Source organism: Pteropus vampyrus, unplaced genomic scaffold (genome assembly GCF_000151845.1).
Source record: "Pteropus vampyrus isolate Shadow unplaced genomic scaffold, Pvam_2.0 Scaffold303, whole genome shotgun sequence".
In the NCBI taxonomy this organism is placed as follows: domain Eukaryota; kingdom Metazoa; phylum Chordata; class Mammalia; order Chiroptera; family Pteropodidae; genus Pteropus; species Pteropus vampyrus.
Window position 1 is genome coordinate 2400864 of NW_011889084.1, and position 24522 is coordinate 2425385.

At 52.9% G+C, this 24522-nt stretch overlaps 2 protein-coding genes across 10 annotated transcripts in view; one reads left to right on the top strand and one right to left on the bottom strand.

Annotated features, from left to right (window-relative positions):
- Positions 1-81: 81 nt before the first annotated feature.
- Positions 82-5859, bottom strand: NTHL1 (nth like DNA glycosylase 1). 9 transcript variants are annotated; one of them, XM_023521405.1, is made up of 6 exons: positions 5797-5859; positions 4359-4597; positions 3468-3638; positions 2382-2541; positions 359-464; positions 82-277 (listed from the first exon to the last, which is right to left on the bottom strand). In XM_023521405.1, exons 2-6 carry the CDS (start codon positions 4572-4574, stop codon positions 154-156), a joined length of 777 nt encoding a protein of 258 aa, XP_023377173.1. In that variant the 5' UTR covers positions 4575-4597; positions 5797-5859; the 3' UTR covers positions 82-153. The 9 variants fall into 9 exon arrangements, with proteins under 9 accessions (XP_023377173.1, XP_011375211.1, XP_023377172.1 ...); XM_011376909.2 differs by having other exon boundaries at positions 5623-5847; XM_023521404.1 differs by having other exon boundaries at positions 5714-5805.
- Positions 5860-5868: 9 nt separating this feature from the next.
- The window catches only part of TSC2 (TSC complex subunit 2), a 35346-nt gene continuing 16692 nt past the window's right edge, over positions 5869-24522 (top strand). The window contains 20 exon segments of the mRNA XM_023521403.1: positions 5869-5978; positions 6467-6639; positions 7874-7960; positions 9560-9670; positions 10600-10744; positions 11777-11894; positions 12331-12379; positions 12798-12923; positions 13282-13355; positions 14494-14620; positions 15438-15581; positions 16485-16622; positions 17209-17312; positions 17745-17826; positions 18918-19073; positions 19556-19672; positions 21360-21482; positions 22365-22471; positions 22692-22842; positions 24101-24223. Of these exon segments, the coding sequence (XP_023377171.1) occupies positions 6502-6639; positions 7874-7960; positions 9560-9670; positions 10600-10744; positions 11777-11894; positions 12331-12379; positions 12798-12923; positions 13282-13355; positions 14494-14620; positions 15438-15581; positions 16485-16622; positions 17209-17312; positions 17745-17826; positions 18918-19073; positions 19556-19672; positions 21360-21482; positions 22365-22471; positions 22692-22842; positions 24101-24223 (2220 nt within the window). The 5' untranslated portion in view covers positions 5869-5978; positions 6467-6501.

Consider the following 24522-nt stretch of genomic DNA (forward strand, 5'->3'; position numbering starts at 1 on the left):
TCCAGGAAGCCCTGTTCCAGACACACGTGACAGGCAAATGCAAGCTTCTGCACCTCCTAGGGGAAGAAGTCAGATTCCAACTATTGCAAACCCCCAAGCTTTATTACGAACAGCCTGCAGCTCCCCAGCAAAATCACAGAACAGATACAGCCTTCAGAGCCTGTGTGCAGCTGGGCACATGGCCTGGTTGAGGCAGGCCTGGCAGCGTGGACGGACAGGCAGACAGGTCTGCTGGCCGAAGCCCACCAAGAGTCCATTGATCTCGCTCCACAGGTTCCTGTGGGTAGGAATGGGTAAATTTGGAGGGAGGAAGGGAGAGAGAGCGGAGTCTTGCCCCATCCCCATCCTGCCTCAGCACCTGGGCAGCCACTCCTCCAGGGCTCTGCGGGTCTCCTCTGGGGACTTGGTCACCTTCTTGGTCCACTTGAGTCGGTTGGCGATTCTGTGCACATGTGTGTCCACTGCTGCTTGGAGATGGGGCAGGATAAACACGTGGCACACTCGCAGGCCCAGACCACCTGACCCTGCCCATGGCCCCACCCTGAGCCTAGGTTGGTGGGGAGTCTGAGTCTCCCTGGCTTCCAACCCTGCACAGTCCTGGCCATAGGCATGAGTGGGTCACCAGGCCACCCCTGCTCCTGGGCAGGGGCTGCAGCCAGTACCCAGAGGACTTGGGTCCTCCATTTGGGGTGCAAGGAGCAGTGCCTCCTGGCCCAGCCACTGGTTGTGGGTGCCAGGCTCAGTGGCAGTAACTCAGCCCAGCATGTAGAGCCAGCACCTGCCACTGCATTATCAGAGAGAGTGCAGAGCATGGCCAGGCCTGCTGCAGCTGTCATCCACCTGGACTGAAGTCCCTCCTCCTTTTGACGAGCATGGGTACCTGCTCACCAGGGCGTCCTTCTCCAGCTTGCCAAAGAGAAAGCCAGTCCCTGTGTCAGTTCCCTCCCCTACTGCTAAAAAGCCCAGGTAGAGGGGTCACTGAGCCTGTTTCCTCCTTTTTAACATGGAGGTGACCAGGTGACTGTGCTCCATATCACCTAGAGGTCTAGCCTAGGGCCAAACTACACTTGTGGGCCAGTCCAGGAGGGCAACTGCTTCCCCTGCTTTGTGGCCAAAGCTCAGAGAGGCCAAGTGCCATGCCCAAGGTCACCCACCTGGTGGAGGGCAGAGCTGGGATTAGCTTTTTTACTGAGAGGGCTTCTCCTGGGGGAAGTCCCTGGGAAGTGAGGTCCACTCTCCCTAGGGTGTCCGGGCCCACAGACAACCAGAAAGGGTGACATACTGACACTCCTTGCCTGTATCTGCTATTTCCAAAGCCCTGTCCCCTGTCAGGGTCCTAGACGGGGGACCGTTTCCCCACAGACCTGCCAGACCACTTCCATGAAGGGGCAGCTAAGGACAGCCGCCCAGATAAGCTCAAGTATCTGCTGGAGCTGTGGCAGCTTCCGGAGCCCTAGTCGGGGAGGCTCTGCCCTCGCCTCCTCTGTGGCCCGGCCCTGGCTATCTGGGGCTGCTGCCCCTAGCTGCTCTCTGTCCCATAGGCAGTGCAGGAAAGGAGCCACCACCCAGGGGGGGCCAGCTTCACAGAAGATGGGGGGATTCTCACCCACCTCCTGGCCACCATACAGAAGTCCCAGAGAAGCACTAGGGTTGGGGGGGGGTGCGGCACATGGAAGTCATAGGTTAAGCCCTGGTTTCTGAGCTGGCTGGGCCTGCTACTGTGGTGGCCTCAGAAGCCCCAACTCTCTGGACAAAGCTTAGGAAGCAGCCACACCCTGACCCACAGTCTGTCTCTACAAGGAGGTCCTCCAATGCCAGGATGTAAAGCCTGGACCCAGAAAAGGGATTCCAGGAAGGGGCCTCCCCATCCCCAGCCCCTTCTTCCTCTCCCTGGGTTCCCCAACTTTCACCATGCCACCCCAATCTGCCTACACTCATTCCAGAGCCCCCTGCTTCTGGCCTTCTCTCCCACTTTATGGCTTTGCAGATGTTGTTCCGCCTGGAACACACTTCTCCTGGCCTGGCTATCCCTGCCTCACTGCTGCAGCTTTTGGCTGAGTTATCACCCCCTCAGGAAGCGTTCCCATCAGGGTTTCTATCCCACTGGTAAGGATTTGTGCGACATCCCTCCCCAGGGCCTCTCACAGCACCCAGCACAAAACAGGTGCTCAGCAAATGAGAGCTCCTCCTATCTCCCATTAGTATCTGTCCCAGGGTGGGGCAGGCCTAGCTCAATGCTGGGAACACCTTTCTGACCCTTCAGGCTGAGTTGTGGATAAGGAGACCCGAGCTGGGGGTCACAGGATGTGGGGAACCCTGACAGCAGTCAGCAAGCTCGGAGCTGGCCCCTCCTTCCTCATGGGTGGGTGCATGCCACTCACCAATGCCTGACACAGTGCCCCAGGCCACAGCCATGGCTAAGTGTGCCATCTTGGGCCCAACACCTGGCAGTGCTACTAGCTCTGCCACAGAGGCTGGGATGTCTCCACCATAGCGCTGCTGCAGGATGGCACTGGTCTGTTTGATGTACTTCACCTTGTTCTGAAAAATTAGGGGGGGCAGTCAGCCCTGGAAGTGGGGGGTGGAGCCCACCCTGCAAGGCCAAGGCTTGAGGGAGACCTACAGGTATAGAAAACTGCCTGTCACCTGCCCAGGACACACTCAGAGGCACCTGCTTGCTCCTGTTCCCCCAGGAGGTGGGAATGAGCTAAGGGCAGCAAGCAGCCTGAAGAAGGTCCAATGTAGGCCTGGACCCCTGCCTCCCACTTGTCTGGGCCAATGACACGTGTATGGGGTCTGGTTCACCACCACCTCCCAGACCCATCATTCCCCGCAGAGGCCAGACAGGCTAAGCAGGGCCAGTGATGCCAGAAGCTGGGCTCAGTAGCAGCTGGGATTTCAGGAAGGAAGGCTGGAGCCTGGGACTCCCCCGCCAGCCACTAGGCCAGCCAGGCAGTTCCCATCCTGAGCCTGAGCAGACAGGGCTATTTAAAACCCATCTGACACACTGCAGCCCACGCCACTGCCAAGGGGAAGCAGCCACACCCACCTGACTGCCTTCAATAGTTCTGCCCACCCGCTACACTGTGCTTTGTGGCTTCTTGGGGCTCCAGAGGGGAGGGGGTGATGCACTCTAGGGAGGCCTGAAGTAAACAAAGGGAAGGTGGGTGGGCAGCCTCAGCAAGGAAGGGAAGGGCCAGGCAGCTGGGCGCGGAGTGGAGGAAGGAAGGGGTAGGCTGCAAACAGGAAAGGCCAAGGAGTTCCAGAGCCTGGCCTGGAAGCCCCACAGCACAGCACACTATGGGCTTGTCAGAGGAGTGGGAGGCTCCAGTGAGAACTCACATCCAGACCCCTATGGCCAGAAATGTCTGACCAGCCTCCTGCACCCCCACAAGTCCCCTCAGCCATGTGACGTCTTTCCCAGGCCACTGGCATCCCCGGCCCCGGTCACCATAGGCTAGGCTCACCCTCCAGAAGCCCACAGGGTAGATGAGTGTGCCCAGCGTGCTGTCATCTGTCTGTAGGATGCTGTCCACTGTCAGGCCCCGGGCCCGCAGCCTCTGCATGGCACCCGCTGTCACCTGGTCTTTGGTCTGGCTAGAGAGCATCAGCGACAACAGCACCTGGTACCTCTGCACCTGCTCCCAGTGACAGGGACCAGAATGGTGGCGGGTCTAGGGTGCTTACTGTGGGCCAGGCCCTAGCCAAGCCTTATACCCACCTAGGAATGTATAGGATGTCAGCCTCCCACCTACCCTGGCCAATTGAGGGTGGGGTGGGGTCTGGTCTGGGACTGCTTTTCATCTGCAACATGGGGACAACAACAGTACCTGCTTCACAGGATCATTGTGAAGCTTAAATGAATTGTCAGTGTACTGATGTGCACCTGGCATAATGTCACTGCTCAGCAGTCATTGGCTATTATGGTTATTGTTTTGTGAATGATGCTCCTATCCGTTTTACAGATAATCAAACTGAAGCTCAAAGAGGCATGTACCCAAGTCACCCATTGGCAGAGCTAGGTTTAGAATCTGGTTGGTTGAAGGACCAGACTCTGGGCCAATGAAATGCAAGGAACTCTTTTTCTCTCAGCAAACATTACTGAATGCCCCGATGTGCCAGCACTGTACTGGCAGAAGGCAGAGCATGAGGCCCCAAGCCACAGGTACCCTTGACCTGCTGAGTGGCCACAATGAAGCAGGCAATCCTGTCCAGTGCTCTGGGCCCCAGGTGTGCATCCTCTTGGGGTGCTACCTGCAGGGAGGGGGTGCCAGCCAAGACCATTCAGGTGTCAGGCTGTCTCCTACTGCAGGCTTGAGAGGAAATAAGCATCTGGTTCAAATGGGGCCCCTACCTACCTTTGGGGGTGCACTGGGGTCATAGCAGTGCTCAGCCCCCAGCTGGTCCACAGGTGCATCCTTCCCACTCCTCATGGTGCGGATGTTCGCCAGCTGCTGCTGCCAGTCCTGAGGCTCCCAGCTTGGCACCTTGAGCAGCTCGGTCCCCTCTCCTTTCTCATCATCTGAGGCTTCGTAGGCCACACTCAGGCTTTGTGCTTTCCGCTGACGTCTCATAGGGCGATGGCTTTTCCTTCCTTCTGCAAAAAAATGCCACTGGGTCCCTTCAATGGGGGCCACAGGTGTGGGTATCACCCTTCATCATTCATTCGATAGGCATCCATCATCTACTACAGCAGGGGGTGCTCTGTCCTCTGTAGCATGCACTCCAGGGTAGGTCAGTTTTTGTGCCACTGCCCCCGTGACCAAGTCTGAGTTAGCACATGAGGACTCTAGTAATAGCCTTGGCTGGTGCCCCCCAATCTAGTCTCCACACTGTCACAGAGAACTAAGACCCGAATTGGATTGTGTCATTTCCTGTTTAAAACTCATTAGTTTTCCCTTGTACTCATGAACTCCAAACTCTATCTACCTGGCTGGCCTTGTCACCTGTATATTCCCTGAGCCCCAGTTCCTCCTGCCATGCTTCTGTCCCAGCGGGTCTCCTTTTCTGGATTACCCCTGGGTTTCTTGGATGCCTATGGGAAACCCCCTTTGGCCAATCCTGCAGACATCCCAGCGGGACAAGTTGCAGGAGCCCTGTTCGTTTTCACTACTGTGTTAGGCACACAGTAAGTCCCTAATGACTACAGCATAGACAAAATGAAGGCTATGCTCTTCCTGTTTTCTCTCTGAGGTACCTTCTAGCAGGGGGAGAGGACTTTTGGCTGGGGCTGTCCTGGGCACTCGGCCTAAGAGGAAAGCAATCATGAGAACAGGACTGGTCTGCCCCACAAATGGCACAAGTGGAATATCCCAGGGCAGGCTAGTGGGACCGGAAGAACTTCCTTGTTCAGGACATGGTGGGGAGGTGTGAGCGCCTGGAATCCAGCCCCTGTGGACCCCTGCACTTGCGTCCCGGGAATAGGGCGCGAGGTGCGAACTCAGGTCTGCACGTGACACCGAAGAACTGGCTTGCTGCTGCCGGGTCCGCCTCATTGTGCGTCCGGGTCCCAGCCCGGGCGGCTCAGAGCCCTCGAGGTCCACCCAGGACCTCAGCCCCCAATCCCTTGCAGTCCCCTCCTCCCTCTTCTCCTCCCTTGCCCCAGCCCGGGCGCGGCGCTACCTGCAGCCGCCTCTCCCCTCCCGAGCGGCGCGGCCTCCTCCCCAATACCCCGCGGCCCGGCCCCAGGTTCCCGGCTCCAGCTGCGGGTCACCATCCTCATGCCAGAGGCTTTCATGCCGAACTCCAGCCGACAACACATCCCAGCGGACCCGGCAGCCCCAGCGGCCCCCTCACGTGACTAGACGCTCGCCCAGCATTTTCGCCAAAGCTGAGGACTACGACTTCCAGCAAGCCCTGCGGCTGCCCTGCGCGTCCAGCTACCGGAAGTGCGGGTCGCGCTTCCCGTGTCAGCTCGGGGCCGGGGGTGTGCTCCTTTCTCCGCGCCGGGGTGGCCCGGCGCGCAGCCGGCGCAGGGGGTGAGTGGATTGTGGTGCCCCGACTTCTGGCTGTGGTCTATACAGTGGTTTGTCCTACCCCAGCGGAGTGTAAGGGAGGCAGCCGCGCCAAGCCTGCTCAGTGCTGAGGCGGCGGGGGCGGACCTCGGCCGCGCCCACCTTAGCCTGACCCTGGGGCTCCAAGCACTCTGGTTTTAAGTCATGACAGGTGCGAGGGAGTCCCTGCTACCGGCGTCCCTACGATAGTCCTTCACACGGGGGAGGAGAGAGATGGCAAACGCCGACCCTCAACCCCAGTTTCCCTCCCTCACCCCATGCACTGAATCAGGGGCGGGCGGCCTGGCGTTTCCCAGATTTATTTCCGCCCAGGACAGCCGGGGGCGGTTGAATTCTCCCCCAGGGCTCTGGGAGAAAAGGTACCCACCAGAGACCTAGGGTTCCCAGCAGCTGGAGACCCGAAGGGGCAGGTGTGTGGAGTTGTTCCTGAAATCTCTGTGCTTGTTTCCTAGGCACAGAGGGGTCCTCTAGTGCGTTCCTGCCCACAATGGCCAAGCCAACAAGCAAAGATTCAGGCTTGAAGGAGAAGTTTAAGATTCTTTTGGGACTGGGAACTCCAAGGCCAAATCCCAGGTCTGCGGAGGGCAAACAGACGGAGTTTGTCATCACAACGGAAATCCTGAGAGTGAGTGAGCTACTAGTGTCTTTCCTGCTAGACTGTGGGAGGTGCAAGGAAGACTGGATTTGTTCTGTCAACAAGTTCTCTGGAAGATAGGTTGCTGGTGACCTTCTGTACCAGGCTGCTGTTTCCAGTACCATGGGAACATACATGTCTTTTTTTTCTGGAGATTCAGAAGTCAGAATCTTGGTGATTTGGTTCAGCACATGAGTTAGTATTTAGATGTTGAGTCAAGAAAACTTATTAGATGGGGCCTGAACACTGGTCTCCACAGGTGATTAGGGTTATGGCCAGCTGTTAACTGGTAATTTGTGAGTCCCTGTGAGAAGTCTTTATTTTTTGTCTGTGTTTGAATCCCCCTGCCATATGCCTGGCATCATATTTTGCTCATGAATAAATGTTGAGTTTTTACACTTGTAAAGTTTCCCATTCAGAACAACCAAAATGTATATTTATCAGTTGGTGAGTTTATCCTTGAACAACACAGGTTTGAGCTGCACAGGCCCACTTAAACGCAGATTTTAAAAATCCATGTATACGTGGACCCTCACAGTTCAAACCCACATCATTCAAGGGTCAGTTGTATAAACAAAATGTGATACATTCGTAAAGAAGTATTATTTGTCAAAAAAAAAAGGGATGAAGCACTGATACGTGCTACAACATGGATAAACCTTGAAAACATGCTAAGTGAAAAGCCAGTTACAAAGACCCTTGTAATGTGATTCCATTTATATGAAATGTCCAGAATGGGCAAACCAGTAGAGACAGATTAGCATTTGCCAGGGCCTAGATGGAGAAAGGAATGGGAATGACTGTTAATGGGTGTAAAGTTTCCTTTTGAGGTGATGAAAATGTTTTGGAATTAATGGAGGTGATTACAAGCATTACTAAAAATTAAATTGTTTGGTTTGAAATGGCGCGTTTTATATGATGGGGTTTTTATCTACTAAAAATTAAATCTACTAAAAATTAAAATCTACTAAAAATTAAATTGTTTGGTTTGAAATGGCGCGTTTTATATGATGGGGTTTTTATCTCAATAAAAATATGCATCGATAGGGAGGAAGTCTGTTCTCACTTTGGTGAGATGGAGTAGTAAACTGGTGATTCCTAGTTTCAGAAAGGTCTGCTGCAAGTCTCCAGGGTGGGCACAATTCTTAGGGTGGTCTGTGATTGGCATTTAAGGACATCTGTTGCCAGAGCCTGGGCCCCTTTTCCTTCTTTCATCTCTTTCCAGGAACTAAGTGTTGAATGCGGCCTCAACAATCGCATCCGGGTGATAGGGCAGATTTGTGAAATCGCAAAAACGAAGAAATTCGAAGAGGTAGGTCTGTCTCACTTGATGTACTGAAGAGATGCATGCAGGCTGCTTACAAGCCTGATTTGGCTCTTTCTAGGAGCAAGGTTGACAGCTAACATTGCTAATGAACTGATACACACCAATTTAATCTTCATCTTAGTGATGCGGAAGTGTCTGGAAATGCCCTGAGCACAACCCTGAAGGGCCAGTCTTGTGGGTAGGTGGAAGTAAAGGGATTAAAGCTTTTGTAGCAGATCTGAGAAAGGGTTTGTAGTGGCTTACAGATATGTATGCTTGCTTGTCTTCTCATTGCAAATTTAAGGGAAGGAAAAATAGAGGAATGTCAGGAAAGAATATGGTTTCACAGAGAACAATTCAAAGCACACCAGTCTTGGTGTCTTTTTTGGAGATGCGTGTCTGGTTGATGGTATCAGGCAGCCTTAGAGACAGGCATATTTATTTCAGCCAACTGCTTCCAGGCTCTCTCCTGACATCCTGTGGACAGAGTGGGAAGTTGTCATTAGAGCACTTCCAGGCCTCTGCTCTAGTCCCATGTTTGTGTGAGTGACTCAGGAGAGATGTGGACCTCATACCTAGCAGATTTATATCTGCTAAGGGGGAGAGTGACCACTACATTCTCAGCAGATCATCTGAAACACGCAAGCTGCACATTACCAAGGATAAATGTGAAAATAGGCATCTGCATTCATAAAGTTGCTTATATAGGTATGGAAAGATGAGGTATGGCTGGGCTTCCGTCATGTGAATAGACAGATAAGCCTGAGAAGCTTGGAAGAGTCCACAGGCTCACTGTCTGTGTTTTTGTGACTTAGAAGTATTATGAATGGGTCAAAAGAGGTGAAAGTTCCAGTGTATCCCGAGTTTGTCAGAATGTCGGTCAGATAACTTCTGAAAGAAGTTTTAGTCCCATGTCTAAGAAGAGTGAGCCCAGGAAAGATTGAGTGGTCTGAAAACCCTGGTTGAAAGGAGTCTGGGATGGTTAACATAGAGAAGGGAATGTGACATGAGAGGTGATTCTGGGTAGCTGTGGGGCACGGGACACAGCTCTCCCATAGGCTGGGTGGACTTAGAGGAGGCAGATTCCAGAAGTCTGCCAGAGTTCTTGGCAGGTCAGGCTGGGCAGAAGAGTCAGGGCAGGGTGTAGTATTGAGTGGCCTGTGGCTGCGCTGGTGGGTTTACACGGAGGGAAGCCAGGGAGCAAGTTTCTGGGTCAGGCTGCAGGCCCAGGGACCATTGTCATGCTTCTGGTTCTGAGACTCTTTCAGTGACTTTCCCTACCAGAGTCTGAGCAAGTTCTCAGGGGAACTTCTTGTGATCTCTGGGGCAGCCAAGACTGCTCCGCTCCCCTGTCCTGTCTGCTCTCCTTCCTCCCCAGCCTGTGGCCTGACGAGGGTTAAAGGGATCTACTAAGTTTTTGAAGTGGCTTGATGCTATTCCCTTTGTCAGGTTCATGGTCACCGTGGGCTGTGACAGGTACATAAGCTAGGGGCTTTAGAGGTGCAAGATCTAAGTCAAAAGACCCTGTTGTTCTGCTCTATCTTTTCCTCCCAAGTTGAGGGGGCCAGCATACCCTAATTGCCGTCCCTTCTTTGCTGGTGGCAGCATGCAGTGGAAGCACTCTGGAAGGCCGTTGCAGACCTGCTGCAGCCGGAGCGGCCACCAGAGGCCCGACACGCAGTCCTGGCTCTGCTGAAGGCTATTGTGCAGGGGCAGGTAAGGGGCAGTGGGCCTGTTCCCGGGTGGAGCTGGGATGGGTGTGTGGGATGATGTCGAGCTGCCCACTCACTGCTCCTGCTGGTCCCACTTGGACTCCTGTCTTTGGTGAAGGCACCAGGCACAGGGTTTGTAGTTCTCAGGGGCTCTGCAGCTAGATGGCCTGAGTGGGCATCCTGGCATTGCCTCTTGTATTTGTGTGACTCGGGGTGAGTCAGTGGAGCTCCCTAAGCCTCCACCTCCTCACCTATAAAAGGGGATGCTCATGCTCCTTCCTCCTCGGAGATGTTTTGGGGAGTAAATGAGGCAACTCATGCAAAATGATGAGAACAGAGCCTGGCACAAGTGAACCACTGTGTTCTTGCTCCACTTGACTTTGTTCCCCTCACCCTGGGGCACTCACTGCCTGTGCTCGCCATGCACTGGCCGTGCTGATCTCTGCTGTTCCTGGATTTCCCAGGCCACCACTTGTCATTCCTGCATGGAAGGCTCTGCCTCCCACCCCTGCCACTTCCTCTATTCTTTCACACCCAGCTGCCCAAGAGGCTCCGTCACTTTTGGTGCGGTTAGACCATTGTCGTCCTGTGAGCACAAATGTGTCCACCCTGGGCTATGAGCGTAGTGGGTTGGAAGGCGGAACTGTACTGTCCCTCCTGTGTGCCAATTCATTCCTGTGCCCAGAGGTGGACACATAGTAGGTGCTCCACACACACCAGTCAGCCAATGACCAGTGCATCTGATCTCTTACCCCAAGCCATTCCAATATTCTTAGTTTGTTCTTCACAGCCAGTTCCTGTGGGAAGGAGAAAGGGCCCCAGAGTTGGGAGTCTTGGAGCCCACTGCACTTCCTGGACTTCTTACAGCTGCTCAGGAATCCCAGGTAGCTAGAGGATCCTGGCAGGACTGTGACCTCGTGATTTTGTCTTAAGGGGGACCGCTTGGGCATTCTCAGGGCCCTATTCTTCAAGGCTATTAAGGATTACCCCTCCAACGAAGACCTCCACGAAAGACTGGAAGTTTTCAAGGCCCTCACGGACAATGGGAGACACATTACCTACTTGGAAGAAGAACTGGGTAGGTGCCACACTGAGTATGAGGTTTCTCTAACTTTAGTAATTAAACTTAATCTGGGATGTGGAAGACTGCTGGGGCCCAAAGGGAGTGCTGCAGTTCATAGGGATGGCCTAAAGAGGGTGATATACCACACAGCTCTGCTTACCTGTGAGCAGCCTGGATCAGCCACCTGAATCTCCTGTTAAAAATGCAGTGACCTGGGATTTGCTCCAGACCTGCTGGTTCAGAACCCCTGGGGAGTGGGGCTTAGATGTGCCTTTTAGGTAGGCAGGAGGTAATCTGAGCCTTGCTGTAGGGAGAGTGTGCTGCTGGTCTGGGCATCAGGCCATGTCTTTCCCAGAATGCCCTGAGGTTTTGGGGTGCCAGGGCCGCCTTGCCATGTCTTCCTCCTTGCTGTGTCTATTCCCTGGGCCTGACTTCCAGCCCTCCTCCTTGCTGGCCTTCCTCTTTATTGTCCTGATGGTCTGAGGTTTCCATGAGTCTTGAGATTTCATGTCACTACTGGGGAGAGAAGAGGAAGGAGGAGGAAGAAGTAAATCTGACTCAGGCCTTGCTGTTCTGTTGCCCAGAAATGGGTCTCAGCTGTTGATCTGCCTCCCAGAAAGATGCTGACAGGGGGCCGCGGTCAGGTTTTCTGTCTTAGTTTACTTGGCTAGCAGCTAAGCATCGCTTATGTCTTTGAGAGATTCTCTGTGGGAGTAGGGGGCCAGGAATCTGCTTTCTAGACACATGCACCAGTGATGTTGGCACCTCTAGCATCAGGGTTGGGGCACTGAGCGTGAGATGCAGAAGTAATGCTACTGCTTCTTATTCCAGATCCCCCTCAGTGCATCCTGGGGGTTGGTGAATTCTAGAGTCCATGACATACTGACCTGTTCGAGCTCCAGCTGACCCTCCCTCGGCCCTGTGTGTGCATGGCCTGCCTGTCATTGCACAGGGACCGGTGATGGGGTTTCCAGCAGTGAACGGGATGGGATATGTTTTCCTGGGGAGGAGGTGGTAGGAAGTACATTGCTCTCCTCTTCTTCCCAGCTGAGTTTGTCCTGCAGTGGATGGATGTTGGCTTGTCCTCAGAATTCCTTATGGTGCTTGTGAACTTGGTCAAATTCAACAGCTGTTACCTCGATGAATACATCGCATCAATGGTCCAGTAAGAAAAGCATTCCAATAATGTTACTCTGATCATAGTCCCACTGTCTTGGGTCTTCTTTTTAGCTCTGCAGGGTGAATAAAGCTATTGAAATCATCAAATAAATGGGTTGGAAGTGGCCATAGCCACCTTCCTTTTAAATTGATATTCTGAGGCTTAAACTAGTGCTTTATTTCTAACACGTATGTTATCACTTGATGTTTTATTGTTATCTTATCATATTTTCAAAACACTGATAATCCATGAGAGCAGGGACTTAATCCTATTGGTGCTACACACGCAGCACTGAGCACCTGCTTGTCTGTGGTTGAGTGGGGGCCCTAGGTAAGACAAACCTCTCATGTAACTGACTCTGTAGAGTAACCAGAAAATAAATTGGAGCCACACAGCCTCTGGGGAAATGTCTTTTCAACTGGCTTTACTCTTCTTCCAACAGCATGATATGCCTGCTGTGTGTCCAGACTGTGTCTTCTGTGGACATAGAGGTCAGTAGTTGCCCCTCTCCAGGGACTGTTCCTTTCACTGTCTTTCCTGGCAGCCTGGGTAGCATAGCAGTTGAGACCCTGGGCTCCAGGTTCAAGCTCTCTGCTTCCTCTCACTGGCTGTGTGGCCCCAGGCAAGCTGCTCGGCTTCTCTGAGTCTCAAGACTCTCTTGTAAGTAAGGGTGGTCGGATAATCTCTGCTGTCGGATCATAGTTTGGGATGGGATGATCCACAGTGGCTGGGAGGTAGAAGTACCTCCCAGATGCTTACTTGCTCTTGTGGTTGCGAGGAAGGCTGCTTTGGCATTGGGGAGGGGTGACTCACTGACCAAAGGAGGGTGGGAAGGAAGCTGGAGGTGTTACCTGCTGGTGGGTAGGAATCAGGGCAGGGCCAGCATGACCCCTCTCTCCACCCCACCAGGTCTCTCTGCAGGTGCTGGATGCTGTGGTCTGTTATAACTGCCTGCCAGCGGAGAGCCTCCCCCTGTTTATTGTCACCCTCTGCCGCACCATCAATGTCAAGGAGCTCTGTGAGCCTTGCTGGAAGGTAGGGGTCTGAACTGTTACCCCTCAGAGTTCTTCCTTGGATGAAATTATAAGCCAGGCACATGGACAGGACAAGGGCTGTCTTGTCTTCAATGAATGGCCATCTCATTCTCAGTGTGGTCAGACAGTGCTCTGTTGAGGGAGTCCAGTGGCATTTTCTCAAGTAGTTGAGCTGAGGTCAGGGTTTTGGTGGCATTTTGAGAACTCTGCTGGCTCTGTATTTGGGAGGAGATAGTAGAGAGCTGGCTGGACACGGAGGACTTTGAAGCAATGGCTGTGTAGGCCTGGCACATGGGGCTTGAGTTGGGGCCCTCACTCTTGTATCTGCCAATCTAACAGTGGTACATTTTGTTTCCCAGCTGATGCGTAACCTCCTGGGCACTCACCTGGGCCATAGTGCTATCTACAATATGTGCCGCATAATGGAGGACAGGTGAGTGCGGTCAGGGCCTGGGGTAGACGGTGAGGGGAGAGGTGGCAGGATCAGCTGCTGCAAAGCCTTTATGAGGTGGCTGTGTGAGGTGGCTCTTGTGTGGCATAGGCTAATGGGGAGGTTTCCTGTTCTTTTGGGGTGGCTGCTTCAGGAGCTTGCACTAAAACTAGAATGTATGTCTTATGCTTCTGATCTCCTTTCCTACTTTTGTCAATAAAATCAGAATGTTCAAAACTGGACTGGTAACCTCCCTCCCACACTTGGATCTAGTCCACTTGGGCTGCCTCACCATTGATCTATGAGGTCCTTGCCCTTACCTCCCACATCCCAAGTCCTGTTGCTTCTGCTCCAACTAGGGCCTCTACCCCACTCTCTCAGCTCTTACCTTCTCTCTCATCTCCTGCACACACTCTTGGCTTCTTGAAGTTCATTCCTTCACAGAGCTGCCACATGTTCTTTTTCCAACACAGATCAGTGTCACCCTTTTCTTGAAGTCACAGTGGTTCCCAGGATCAAAACTGCATTCTTAACCACAACAGGGCCTGGGTGGCCCGGCCCGGCCCTGCCCCAGCCTGCAGCCTTTTGCTGTCTCCATCTTGCCATGCTCGCACCCACCCAGGCCTCTGCATGTGCCCTTTGCCCTTGCCAGAATGTCCTTCCACTTTGATCGAGTTTCTCTGAGTGCTCCTTGACACCTTGGCACCATTGTTGATTCCCTGACTCTCTTGAGCCAGTTTTGCTATCTCATCCTGTAGTTTTTCTTAGCTGTGATTTGAGGTGGAAACTTGGCATTTCCTTGCATGGACCTTTCATTCATGTCTGTGTGTCTTGGATCATAAGCACCATGAGGGCAAGGGCCTTCTCTCTTTCACCTCTGTACCTTGGCATCTAGAGTGTCTTTGTGGTCAGCAGTGATGACTGTTGAAAGAATGCATGAATGAATCAAATAGTTGTTGCTGACCTCTGTTCCCTGAGCAGTGCCCCTCCCCTAGCCTTGCTTCTGCCCCATAAGTGCAGGGACCTCTGGGGAGGCCACCAGAAGCTTGGGCCCACCCCAGGCCCACCCTTGGGCCCCACAGAGGGCAGATACTGGGCCCGGGCTCTGCTCACATTTCATCTTTCTGGGGAATGCTTTCAGAGCCTACATGGAAGATGCCCCGCTGCTGAGAGGAGCTGTGTTCTTTGTTGGCATGGCTCTCTGGGGAGCCCACCGACTCTATTCTCTCAAGAACTCCCCGACATCTGTGTTGCCATCGTTTTATGAGGTAACTCTTTTTTTTTTTTTTTTTTGCCACTGTGAGCTGGTGAGAGCTGGAGACCTCACCTTAGTCAAGCCCGCCTACTTGGCCAGAATAGGCCCATGAGACAGGGGCTTTAAGGGTATTTCCAGTCATTTGCTTTGTAACTGGAGATGAGGTTTAGGGCCATTTGAAGGTTTTATGCTCAAGTAAACATTATATCTTAGGAATTTCATCTCCTGCAAATTAGCATTAGAACTGTCAAGATTCTCTCAGGGATAGCGACACTTATTGGTGACAATTTCATTTGGTAATCTCACCTTTGCTCTAGAATTGAGGCCAGTGATAGGGCTTCTGTTTCTATGGTACCCAGTGGTGGTCTGAGCACTTCCTGTGTGTGTTCTCATGTAGTCATCGTGGCATCCCGGTGAGCTGGGCCATCACACCATCCTCATCTTACAACAAGGAGAACAGCTCAGACAAGCTGTGTCATGTCCAGGGTTACATAGAATCTCCTGATGGGCTGTTCTTTCTGCCCTTCCCCCACCTCACAGGGTAGCGGAGCATGCGCTCTGTGCATTGTTTATATCAGGGTAGCCTTCAGGTTTCTCCAAGCTGGTAAGCCAGGAGTCTGGAATTCAGCCGAGCCAAACCCTTTGGCGCTAGTGTCAAAAAAACCACTTCTGGGCTCCTATGATACTTGTTTGGCCTGTGAGATGTGTATAGGGAGTGTGGCCCTTTGAGGTATCTTACACTGGGTTCCGAGGGCAGTGTGATAGGGGGCTTCCTATGCATGAGTGAGAAGTGGTTGACCATTGCCTACTCCCTGGGCTTTGTGTTCCAGGCCATGACCTGTCCGAATGAGGTGGTGTCCTATGAGATCGTCCTCTCCATAACCAGACTCATAAAGAAGTACAGGAGGGAGCTCCAAGCTGTGACATGGGACATTCTGCTAAACATTATTGAACGCTTGCTTCAGCAGCTCCAGGTGAGATCAGTGAAAATACTGTGGGCACAGGGAATACTGGGAACATGGACAGACAGGTCTGAGGGCCCTTCCCGGGGGGATGTGGCAAGCTGGTTTTACCTGGAGAATGGCTTCTGTACACCTGGGACCTTCTCTCAGAGCCTCCTGGGCTTGTTCCGCAGTGGTTTTTAGTTGTGTCAGCTAGCCATCCACTGAAGATGGCTGAGTTTTCCAAACCTGCTCCATCGTGGGGAGCAAGAATATGTAGAAGATGAGCAAGGGGGCTTGGCTGGCATTGATGAAGATTAACAGTTACATGCCAGGTCATCTCCATGGCCTGGAAGTAGACCCTGAAGACAGTTCCCTGAGTGTCTAGAAAGCTGGCCACAGCTTTGGCATAACTTTGGAGAACACAGCTGACCACAGCAGGCAGTGGGGGCATGCTGATGCGGGGGCTGCAGAGATGACAAGGCTGTGTGTAGCATGGGCTCAGAGCTGAGCCTTCTAGGGGACTGGGGTGGGCGATGTGCAGGTGGCCAGGCCAGAGGGAGGAAGGACTGCGACTCAGCGGGGACTGGATTCTCATCCTTCATTGTCACTGACCAGCTGGACAGGCGATACTTTGTCCTACAATAGCCAGCTAGGAGCCATGCCCCTGGGGCCTCCAGAAGATGCTTGAGCCTGGAGGAGGCATGAAGTACTGGTAGTTGATCTCTTTGAGGCCTGCTATGTGGGGCGTAGCCAAGACTCCCTGGGAGTGGGGAATGAATAGGAATAGCCCTGCTGCCCCAAGTGCCCCCGCATAATTGGGATCATGCACCCTGCCCAGCAGGAGGGCCTGAAGGGGTGTCTGGTTGCAGCTGGTCTTGAGTCCTTGAAGGAAGCCAGAAGTCACCTCTGTGTAACTGCACCTTTGTGTTGCAGAGCCTGGAGAGCCCGGAGCTCAGGGCCATCGTCCACGACCTACTGACTACGGTGGAAGAGCTTTGTGATCAGAATGAATTCCACGGCTCGCAGGAGTGATACTTTGAGCTCATTGAGAGTTGTGCGGACCAGAGGCCTGTAAGACCATCTCTCGTTCCAACCCGGTGGGGCCTTTGGTGGTCAGGCAAGAGGGTGGTTTAGGACAGGCTGCTGGGGAGGGGTGGGACCACTCGGCTCTAAGAGCCCCGGCTGTGTAAGTCTGAAATTGAGTTCCATGTGTTTGAAATAAAGGGTTGGGCAGACTCCTGTTCTGGGATTTGTGTTCCAGCAGGGAAGTCTGACAGGGTGTCAGCAAGCTGAGGATGTGTGGAGCTGTCAGAGCACAGTGCTAGCCTAACTGTCAATTTCCTCCCACCTCTGTGGAGGAGGGTGCCGGCCAGCGCTGTGGAGACTTGTTGCTCGGCACGTCTGCTCCCTGGGTGGCAGGCAGTCCTTGTGCCAGAAATGCTCAGCTTGATGCCAAGGCTTTTATGTGGGGTTTTAAGTGAATTTTTAGCATTGCCAGTATAGCTTTGTCTTGGTGGACTCCCGACCTGGGCCTTGAAGTGGCTGGTCTCACCAAGTGAACTGTTCTCCTTGGCTAGCAGCATGGGGCTGTGTTTTTAAGAAAACCTCAGGGAAGGTCAAGTTGCTCATTAACACCAGGTTTTTCTCCTTTTGACAGGAGTCCTCCCTCTTAAACTTAATAACCTACAGAGCTCAGTCAATCCATCCGGCAAAAGATGGCTGGATTAACAACCTGCAGTTGCTGATGGAGAGATTCTTCAGGTGAGGAGCGTCTGGAGGCCTCTTGGGCCCTGGAGCCTGACTGGGCCAGAGTCTAGGACACTGAGAGTTAGGGCTTTTCTTTCTGATTCTTGAAAGTAACGATTCAGTAGGACAGTCCTCTGAGGCCTCTGTGCTTACTTCTTCCTGTGGAGTGGTTGTTTAGAAAGATGCTGTCTCTGAAGTCTGAGCTCTGTGCCTCTTTGCCCAGTTTTTGGTCTGGATGTTGACAAGCTGGGCCCCATGTGGGGAGAATCATCTGGTCTTGCCTCCTACCCAGGCTGGGGGGCTTTGGTTTCCTGTGGTGGGCCTGGGGTCTAAGTCTCCAGTGGAGCCTATGGAGCTTGGGATGCAGGGTGAGTGGGGCATGGTGCAGGGGGTGAGGCTGGCAGTAGTGCTCCCACTCAGCCCCAGCAGGTGTGCCCCTGTCCCCAGGAGTGAATCTCGCAGTGCTGTGCGCATCAAGGTGCTGGATGTTCTATCCTTTGTGCTGCTCATCAACAGACAGTTCTATGAGGTACGTATCCTGTGGCTGGTGGGGTAGCCCTGGGGCCCATAGAGGGTGAGGGAAAGACTCACCCAAGAAGCACTGCATGGCTCTCGCTGGGCACCAAACCTCCTGGGGTCTACCTGGGACTTGGAATCTAACACACTCCTGTGTCAGGCTTTCTTAGCAGGCTTTGTCTGTTTACTCCGTTCATTTGTTCATTCATTTATTCATCTGTCCACCCATCCATCCATCCTGTGGTGCCCCCTGCCAGTTCCTGCCTTCAGGGAGCTTCAGCTTGGTTATTACCCAGATTACAGAAGAGGGTCCATACATAGTCTTGCACAGGACGTTTTCCTTTTATCTTGTAATCACACTCACTGTTTGGATCTCAGCCCAGCCACTAGCTGCTGGGACGGTGCCAGGCCCTGCCTGTCTCTCTAGTGTTAGTCTTATTCCTCCAGCCCATCCTTCACTGGGTTTCAAAACTAGCATGCACCTGCCCATTGTGCCCTTTCCTCCAGGAGATGCACCTCAGGCTCTGCACATCTTCCCTTGCTTTCCAGCAGGCCTCCTGGCATTCCTGGTGTTCCCGGGACCTGCCTATCCCCTCCTGCTCTCCCAACCTTCCCTTTCCCTGTCTCTTGGTATCCCATCCTCCTTCAAAGTCTAGCTCATTTCTTCCTCTTCCAGGAAGCCCCTCTGGGTTCTCGGGTCCCTCACATCAGGGTCAGTCTTGTCCTGCCTCTGTGAAAGCTCTTGTCATGCTGCCACATTACAGTGGATTCTGTGATGTCAGGGATAAGATCTTCCAACTCCAGGTGCACACACAGAGGGCTTTCCACATGAGGTCATTCTTAATTGTGACACTGAGTGACAGAGTAAGAGGATATTCACTGCTGCATCATGTCTGAGCCTGTGGACCTGTGCTAGGCTGGGTCATTGTGCAGCTGTCACCGTTCTCTTGAACTGAGGGGTCATGCAGAGCACCCTGGAAGGAGCTTTGGTTCCTCAGACGCTGACATATCCCTGCTATGGGTTTTCCCATCTCAAGTGGCACCTTAGCTGCTTTCAGGCCTCTGTTGTGGACGGCTCCCTTCACTCCACTGTTTTTGCTGCAGGAGGAGCTGATCAACATGGTGGTCATCTCACAGCTCTCCCACATCCCTGAGGACAGAGACCATCAGGTCCGGAAGCTGGCCACCCAGTTGCTGGTGGACCTGGCTGAAGGCTGCCACACCCACCACTTCAATAGCCTGCTGGACATCATTGAGAAAGTGAGAGTTGCTTGTACCTGGGGCTTGGGGTGCTTGGACTGCCAGAGGGGGACCCCTTGTCTTTGTGGCAAAGCCCTCGGGGCAGCAACTTCCTCTGGACTCTGTCCCCATTCTCTGCAATGACTGTCTGGGTTTCTCAGAAGCAGGGCTTCTCTCTTAGTAACAATGGGTGGTGTCTGGAGACCTGGCCGGGCCTGCTCAGCTGTGTCCTGCTGCCTGGAGTTCTGGCAAATGGCTATAGCGGTGCGCCATAGGAGCTGGGCTGGAAAGGATTTAGCCTGTTGTCCTTCTACACAGCCTGCATCCTTTTCTTTCAATTTTGAAATGCATTTCGGTGTCTGAATGGTCCCTCAGGTGCATCAAGTGCATCACTCTTTTTGAGAAATAAAGGAGAAAGTGTGCTGATAGGAAGTACTGGATCTGATGGGCGCTGCCACTGGGAGCCTGGAGCTGGGATTTAAATACAGATCTTCTCTCCAAAGGTGATCGCCCGCTCCCTCTCTCCACCCGCCGAGCTGGAGGAAAGAGATGTGGCAGCATACTCAGCCTCCTTGGAGGATGTGAAGACTGCCGTCCTGGGGCTCCTGGTCATCCTTCAGGTGGGTCTCTGCTCTTCTGGGAAGGTGACAACTGGCTGGGTCTGTTGGAGTGCTACTCTTTGGGGGAGATCTGGGTACTCCCTTGCGGGTCGAAGAGGGCAGCTGGGGTATAATCCTGACTCTGACTCCTCCTCACAGTGTGGAGATCAGGTGAGAAGGAGTGGACTCAGCCTGGCCAGAGCCAGACCATGCAGAGCTGCTCCTGAGTCAGTGCCCGGATCATTCCTTTGGCTCTCCCAGCAGCTGAGGAGGGCAGGGCTGCTGTCCATTGAGCCCCAGGGTTGTTTGATTTTTTTTTAAATCGTTTTATTGAGATGTAATTTATATACCATATAATTCATTCATTTAAAGTGAATTATTCAGTGGTTTTCAATATATTCACAGATTTGTGCAGCCATCACTACAGATGATTTTAGAATATCTTATCACCCCCCAAAAGATACGCCATACCTATTAGTAGTCACTCCTCATTCTCCCCTCATCACCCCTAGCCCCTGGCAGCCACTAATTTGCTTTCTATCTCTATGAATTTGCCTGTTCTGAGCATTTCTTAGAAATGGAATCATACAGACTTTTGTGTTGTCTGCCATCTTTCATACGGAATTTATCTTTCGCTAACTTACTTCACTCAGCACAATATCCTCTGCATCCATCCATGTTGTTGCAGATGACAACTGCTGAACTGAACTGTTTCTTAGTTGAGGCAAAGATCTCGGCCAGGCTGCTTTCATTTCTCTTTTTTTGTAATGACAAAGCAGTATATTCACCCTGTTAAAACGTGCAAATAGCATAAACAGTAAAAAGTTAGATTCCCTCCCTCTTTCCTGTTAAAACAGGTAGGCAGAGCAGCAGCCGTCCCTGTCTTCAGGTGTCCTTCCTGAAACAGCCTAGCCATTGTCAAGCATTGTGTCAAATTCCCTTCTCTTTCCCTTTTTTTTTTTTTTTCGGTGGAAGACATGGATAATGCTTTTGTTTTTTTGGAACAAGGAGAGACAGATTCATTCATCATGTCTTCTCTAAAAAGAATAACAGAGATATGATTTTTAAGCAACCACTGCTCTCCCCTAAGGCTGAGTACCATGAAGGGGTCCCTCCTTCCCCTCACTGGCTCCATCTTGCCATCATCCCCAACACACTCAGGCTTCTGGCAACACCAAGGGCTCTCATACCTAGGCTCATCTGTCAGGGAGTGGCCTTGGCCTTACTGAGGTGGGGCGGGGAGTGGCCTTGTAGTGGGGATGACAACTCCAATAGCTGGGGGAGTAACCCCCTTAAGAAACTTCTCAGGGAGTGTACTAAGTGCTCGTTCTGTCCTGGCTTATTCTTCTTTGCTGGTATCGAGAGTGTGTTCTTTTAGCCCACATGGTTCTCATCTCGTACAGGGTTGCATAGTACTCCACTGAATGTACTTTTCTGATTTAGCGACTGATTCCCTTTGGATGACAGGGACATGCGGCAATCTCTGATTTTTTGCCGTTACTGAGAGTACATGCATATGGGGGTATTTGTGGGGTGAAGCCCTGGTAAGGAACTGCTGGCTTGAACGGTTTGTGCATTTTAAAGAATGGTAGATGCTGCCCAGTTACCTCCAAAGCTTGTCCTGGTCCCTTCTGGGCACCAGGTTGCCAGCTCCCTGGCTGCATTGTGGCCTCCTGCCCTTGCGGTGACCAGCATACTCTTTCTGCAGACCAAGCTGTATGCCTTGCCTGCCAGCCATGCCATGCGTGTGTACGAGATGCTCGTCAGCCACATCCAGCTCCACTACAAGCACAGCTATACCCTACCCATTGCCAGTAGCATTCGGCTGCAGGTATGACGGGCCGGCTGGGTGGTCAATGGCCGTGGCGGAGCCCAGCCACACCTCAGGGCTGTCCTCGGTTAGATTTCCTGGGGGGCCCAGCAGCTACCTCAGTTTTGGTGGATAGAGTGACTGTAGACTGGACAAATAGCAAGTGGCCCTAGGAAGGATCTTCAGCAGACTATTCCTTCCTTAGTACCAGCTGTGGTACCTGCTGCCCTTCTCTTTGCCTGTAGCCCATATGCCTCTGTGGCATGTCATCTGAGTCACATGGCGGCCTGGGATGGGGGCAGAGAAAGAGTGTTGCACCGACTTACAGGGTGGCACATGTTCCTATCACTCTTGATGCTGCAAAGTCTCAGCAGTCTGCAGCAGAGGGTGTGGGCTGCATAGCACAAATTGCCTTGAGCTTCCACTGCGAGTGCTGGCACCAGGTGAACAGAGGTTGCTGGGACAGAAGCCCTGGTCCCTCCCAGAGCATCGTCTTGATGGAGCAGCCCTCTGTCATTTGTGGACCCCATTTAAGTGGCCCATCATTCATTGGCAGAGGTGACAGTGTCCTGAGCAGAGGTCTGTCTGCTCTCTGACATTTGGGGCTGTGCAGCTGCCCATCTAGTGCACAAGGCATCCATCCACTCTGTTTTGGGGGCAGGACCAGATACCGGTGATGTGAGAGGCCACAGCACTGTCATCTGCTGTGGGACTGTCACGGCCCTGTGGGCTCTGAGGGAAAAGCTCGTGAATGCTGCACCTCACCGCCTACACCACTCTCTGCATAGAGAAGTTGAAATGTGTTTGCTGTTAGCAGGAATCGCCTTTGCTGAGAGATGTGTGCGTCTGGGTGCATGGTTCAGGTGTGTTCTTGTTTTGCGAATGGTGCCTTTTGTTCTGCAGGCCTTTGACTTCCTGCTGTTGCTGCGGGCTGATGCACTACACCGCCTTGGCCTGCCCACAAAGGATGGGGTTGTGCGGTTCAGTCCCTACTGCCTCTGTGACTACATGTATGTATGGGACAATGTCTTTCCTTACTGCCACTGTCATCCCTGTTATTCCTCGGTTCTGGGGCATTAGAGTCACAAGGCAGGTGGGTGGAGCCAGCTGCTCTTCATCCCGAGAGATTGTCTGTCTGAGGGACACTCCCAGAAGGATCCTGGTGGCAGTGGGTCTTACCGTATAAAGCAGGGGCTTCAGCCTCAGTGCTTTTTCCACATGCTTCCACAGGGAGCCAGAGAGAGGCTCTGAGAAGAAGGCCAGTGGCCCTCTGTCACCTCCCACTGGACCACCTGGCCCAGCACCTGTAGGCCCTGCTGTGCGACTTGGCTCTTTGCCGTACTCCCTCCTCTTTCGCGTCCTGCTACAATGTTTGAAGCAGGTAAGGTGGCTGGTCCCTTGAGCTGCGTTAGGTCAGACTGAGTAGTGACTGATGCTGCACAGAGGGCACAGATCCTTTCCTTGTATTAGCGATCTTGGGAGGTTCGCTCCTGGTTTTCAGGTGTCTGCCCCGAGGTTCCACAGCAGTTCTGTAACCGTGTGTTGAGCATCTATTATGTAACCATGTGTTGAGCAGCGCATCATGTGGAGCTGGGTGTGGAGCTGAGGAAATGTTCCTGCCTCCAGGAGATGGTTTTGGTGCAAGATTAAGGTATATAGATAGATAACTGGAATTGTAGAGTAGGGCTGGCCTCAGAAGGAGACACAGATGGGCTCTGTGGGACTGCAGGGGGGTGCAGTCACACTGGTTGGGGGTACCTGCAGGGACAAGTGAGGTCAGTCTTGAAAGGAAGAGAAGGAGTAAGCAAAACTTGGAAGTAGTGTAAGTGCAGTCGCGTCAGTAGAGATAAAGCTGGGGCTGAGATGGGGTTGCAGAAGAGTTCTGGCCTATTCCCTGACTGGGGTCAGCAAGAGAGAAGAAGTGGTCAGCAGCGTGCATTGGTGAGGCAGGGCAGCCAGCAATGGCCTAGAGGAGCTCCCCAGGGTCAAGGCGGAAAGCAGAGGCAGGACCAGGTTCCCTGGGGCACTGACATTAAAGAGGTCTGCTGGAGATTTCCTATGAGGCTCAAGGCCTTTGTGTCACAGGTGGGTTCTGGGGAAAGGCTTTCAGGACTTGTGGCTGTTGGTGTAGCTCATGGGCAGTAGTCCCCCCAATGGAGGTTGAGAGGGCTCACTGGCTTGGTCCTGCAGCAAGTACCTGGGCTCACAGATTGTGGAAGGTTACTAGCTGCTGTTCCTTTTGAGCTGGTGTAATAGCTCTTTCCTGCCATACCTCATCATGCTCTAGGTAGCGTCAGTTAGGGCCCTTTGAGTTCAGCGTCGTAGTAGGCAGTTTTGGCAACTCCGATGGGCAAATGGGGAGGATGGAGCCAGGTGTGCGAAAGTTCCACATCCAGCTAAAAAGAGAGAGGCAGTGTCGGCTCTGCACTGGGCCTCCTGCTCAGCCTGGCATTTGGAGGGCAGCTACCACCCTACCCAGCTCTACTTAGTTCTCTGTTTCTAGCCTAGGAGTGTGCAAAATAGGAGAAGGGGTCCAGAGGCCCCCAGCTGTCCCGTTGCAAACAGAGCTTCCAACTCAGAAACTCCATCTCCCCTCTCCAGGGTGCAGATCTCACCCTGACCAAGCCTTCTTCCTGCAGGAGACCGACTGGAAGGTGCTGAAGCTTGTGCTCAACAAGCTGCCAGAGTCGCTGCGCTACAAGGTCCTCATTTTTACCTCTCCATGCAGCGTCGACCAACTATCCTCCGCCCTCTGCTCCATGGTAACCTGGCCGCTTCCTGTGTCATTCTCAGGGGTCTGGGGTCATGGATGGGGCTGCAGCATAGTTCTTCCCTCTCCAAAAGTCTGTGAGGCCCTGGGAGGCAAACTGGTGAAACACATGATGGCATTTCCTTCAGAGATGTGATTCCTGCCTGGAGTGCAGATCGTCCCAATCCTTTCTTTCTCAGCTTATGGAGCAGAAAATCAGAGATCCCCAGTGTAGGGCTGGAACTCGCAATGCTGAGTGTGATGTCTTCTCAATCTTTCTCTCTGGGGCTCCTGTGACAAGTGTGTCAATCA

Bases quoted from the DNA above. Each gene is read 5' to 3' on its own strand.
- NTHL1 (XM_011376908.2), bottom strand. From the start codon at position 5,761: ATGTGTTGTCGGCTGGAGTTCGGCATGAAAGCCTCTGGCATGAGGATG. The intron at 2,542-3,467 runs GTGAGCCTAGCC...CTAATTTTTCAG, and splicing joins ACCCTGTGGGCTTCTGGAGG to AACAAGGTGAAGTACATCAA. The intron at 278-358 runs GTGCTGAGGCAG...TCCTACCCACAG, and splicing joins CTGGAGGAGTGGCTGCCCAG to GAACCTGTGGAGCGAGATCA.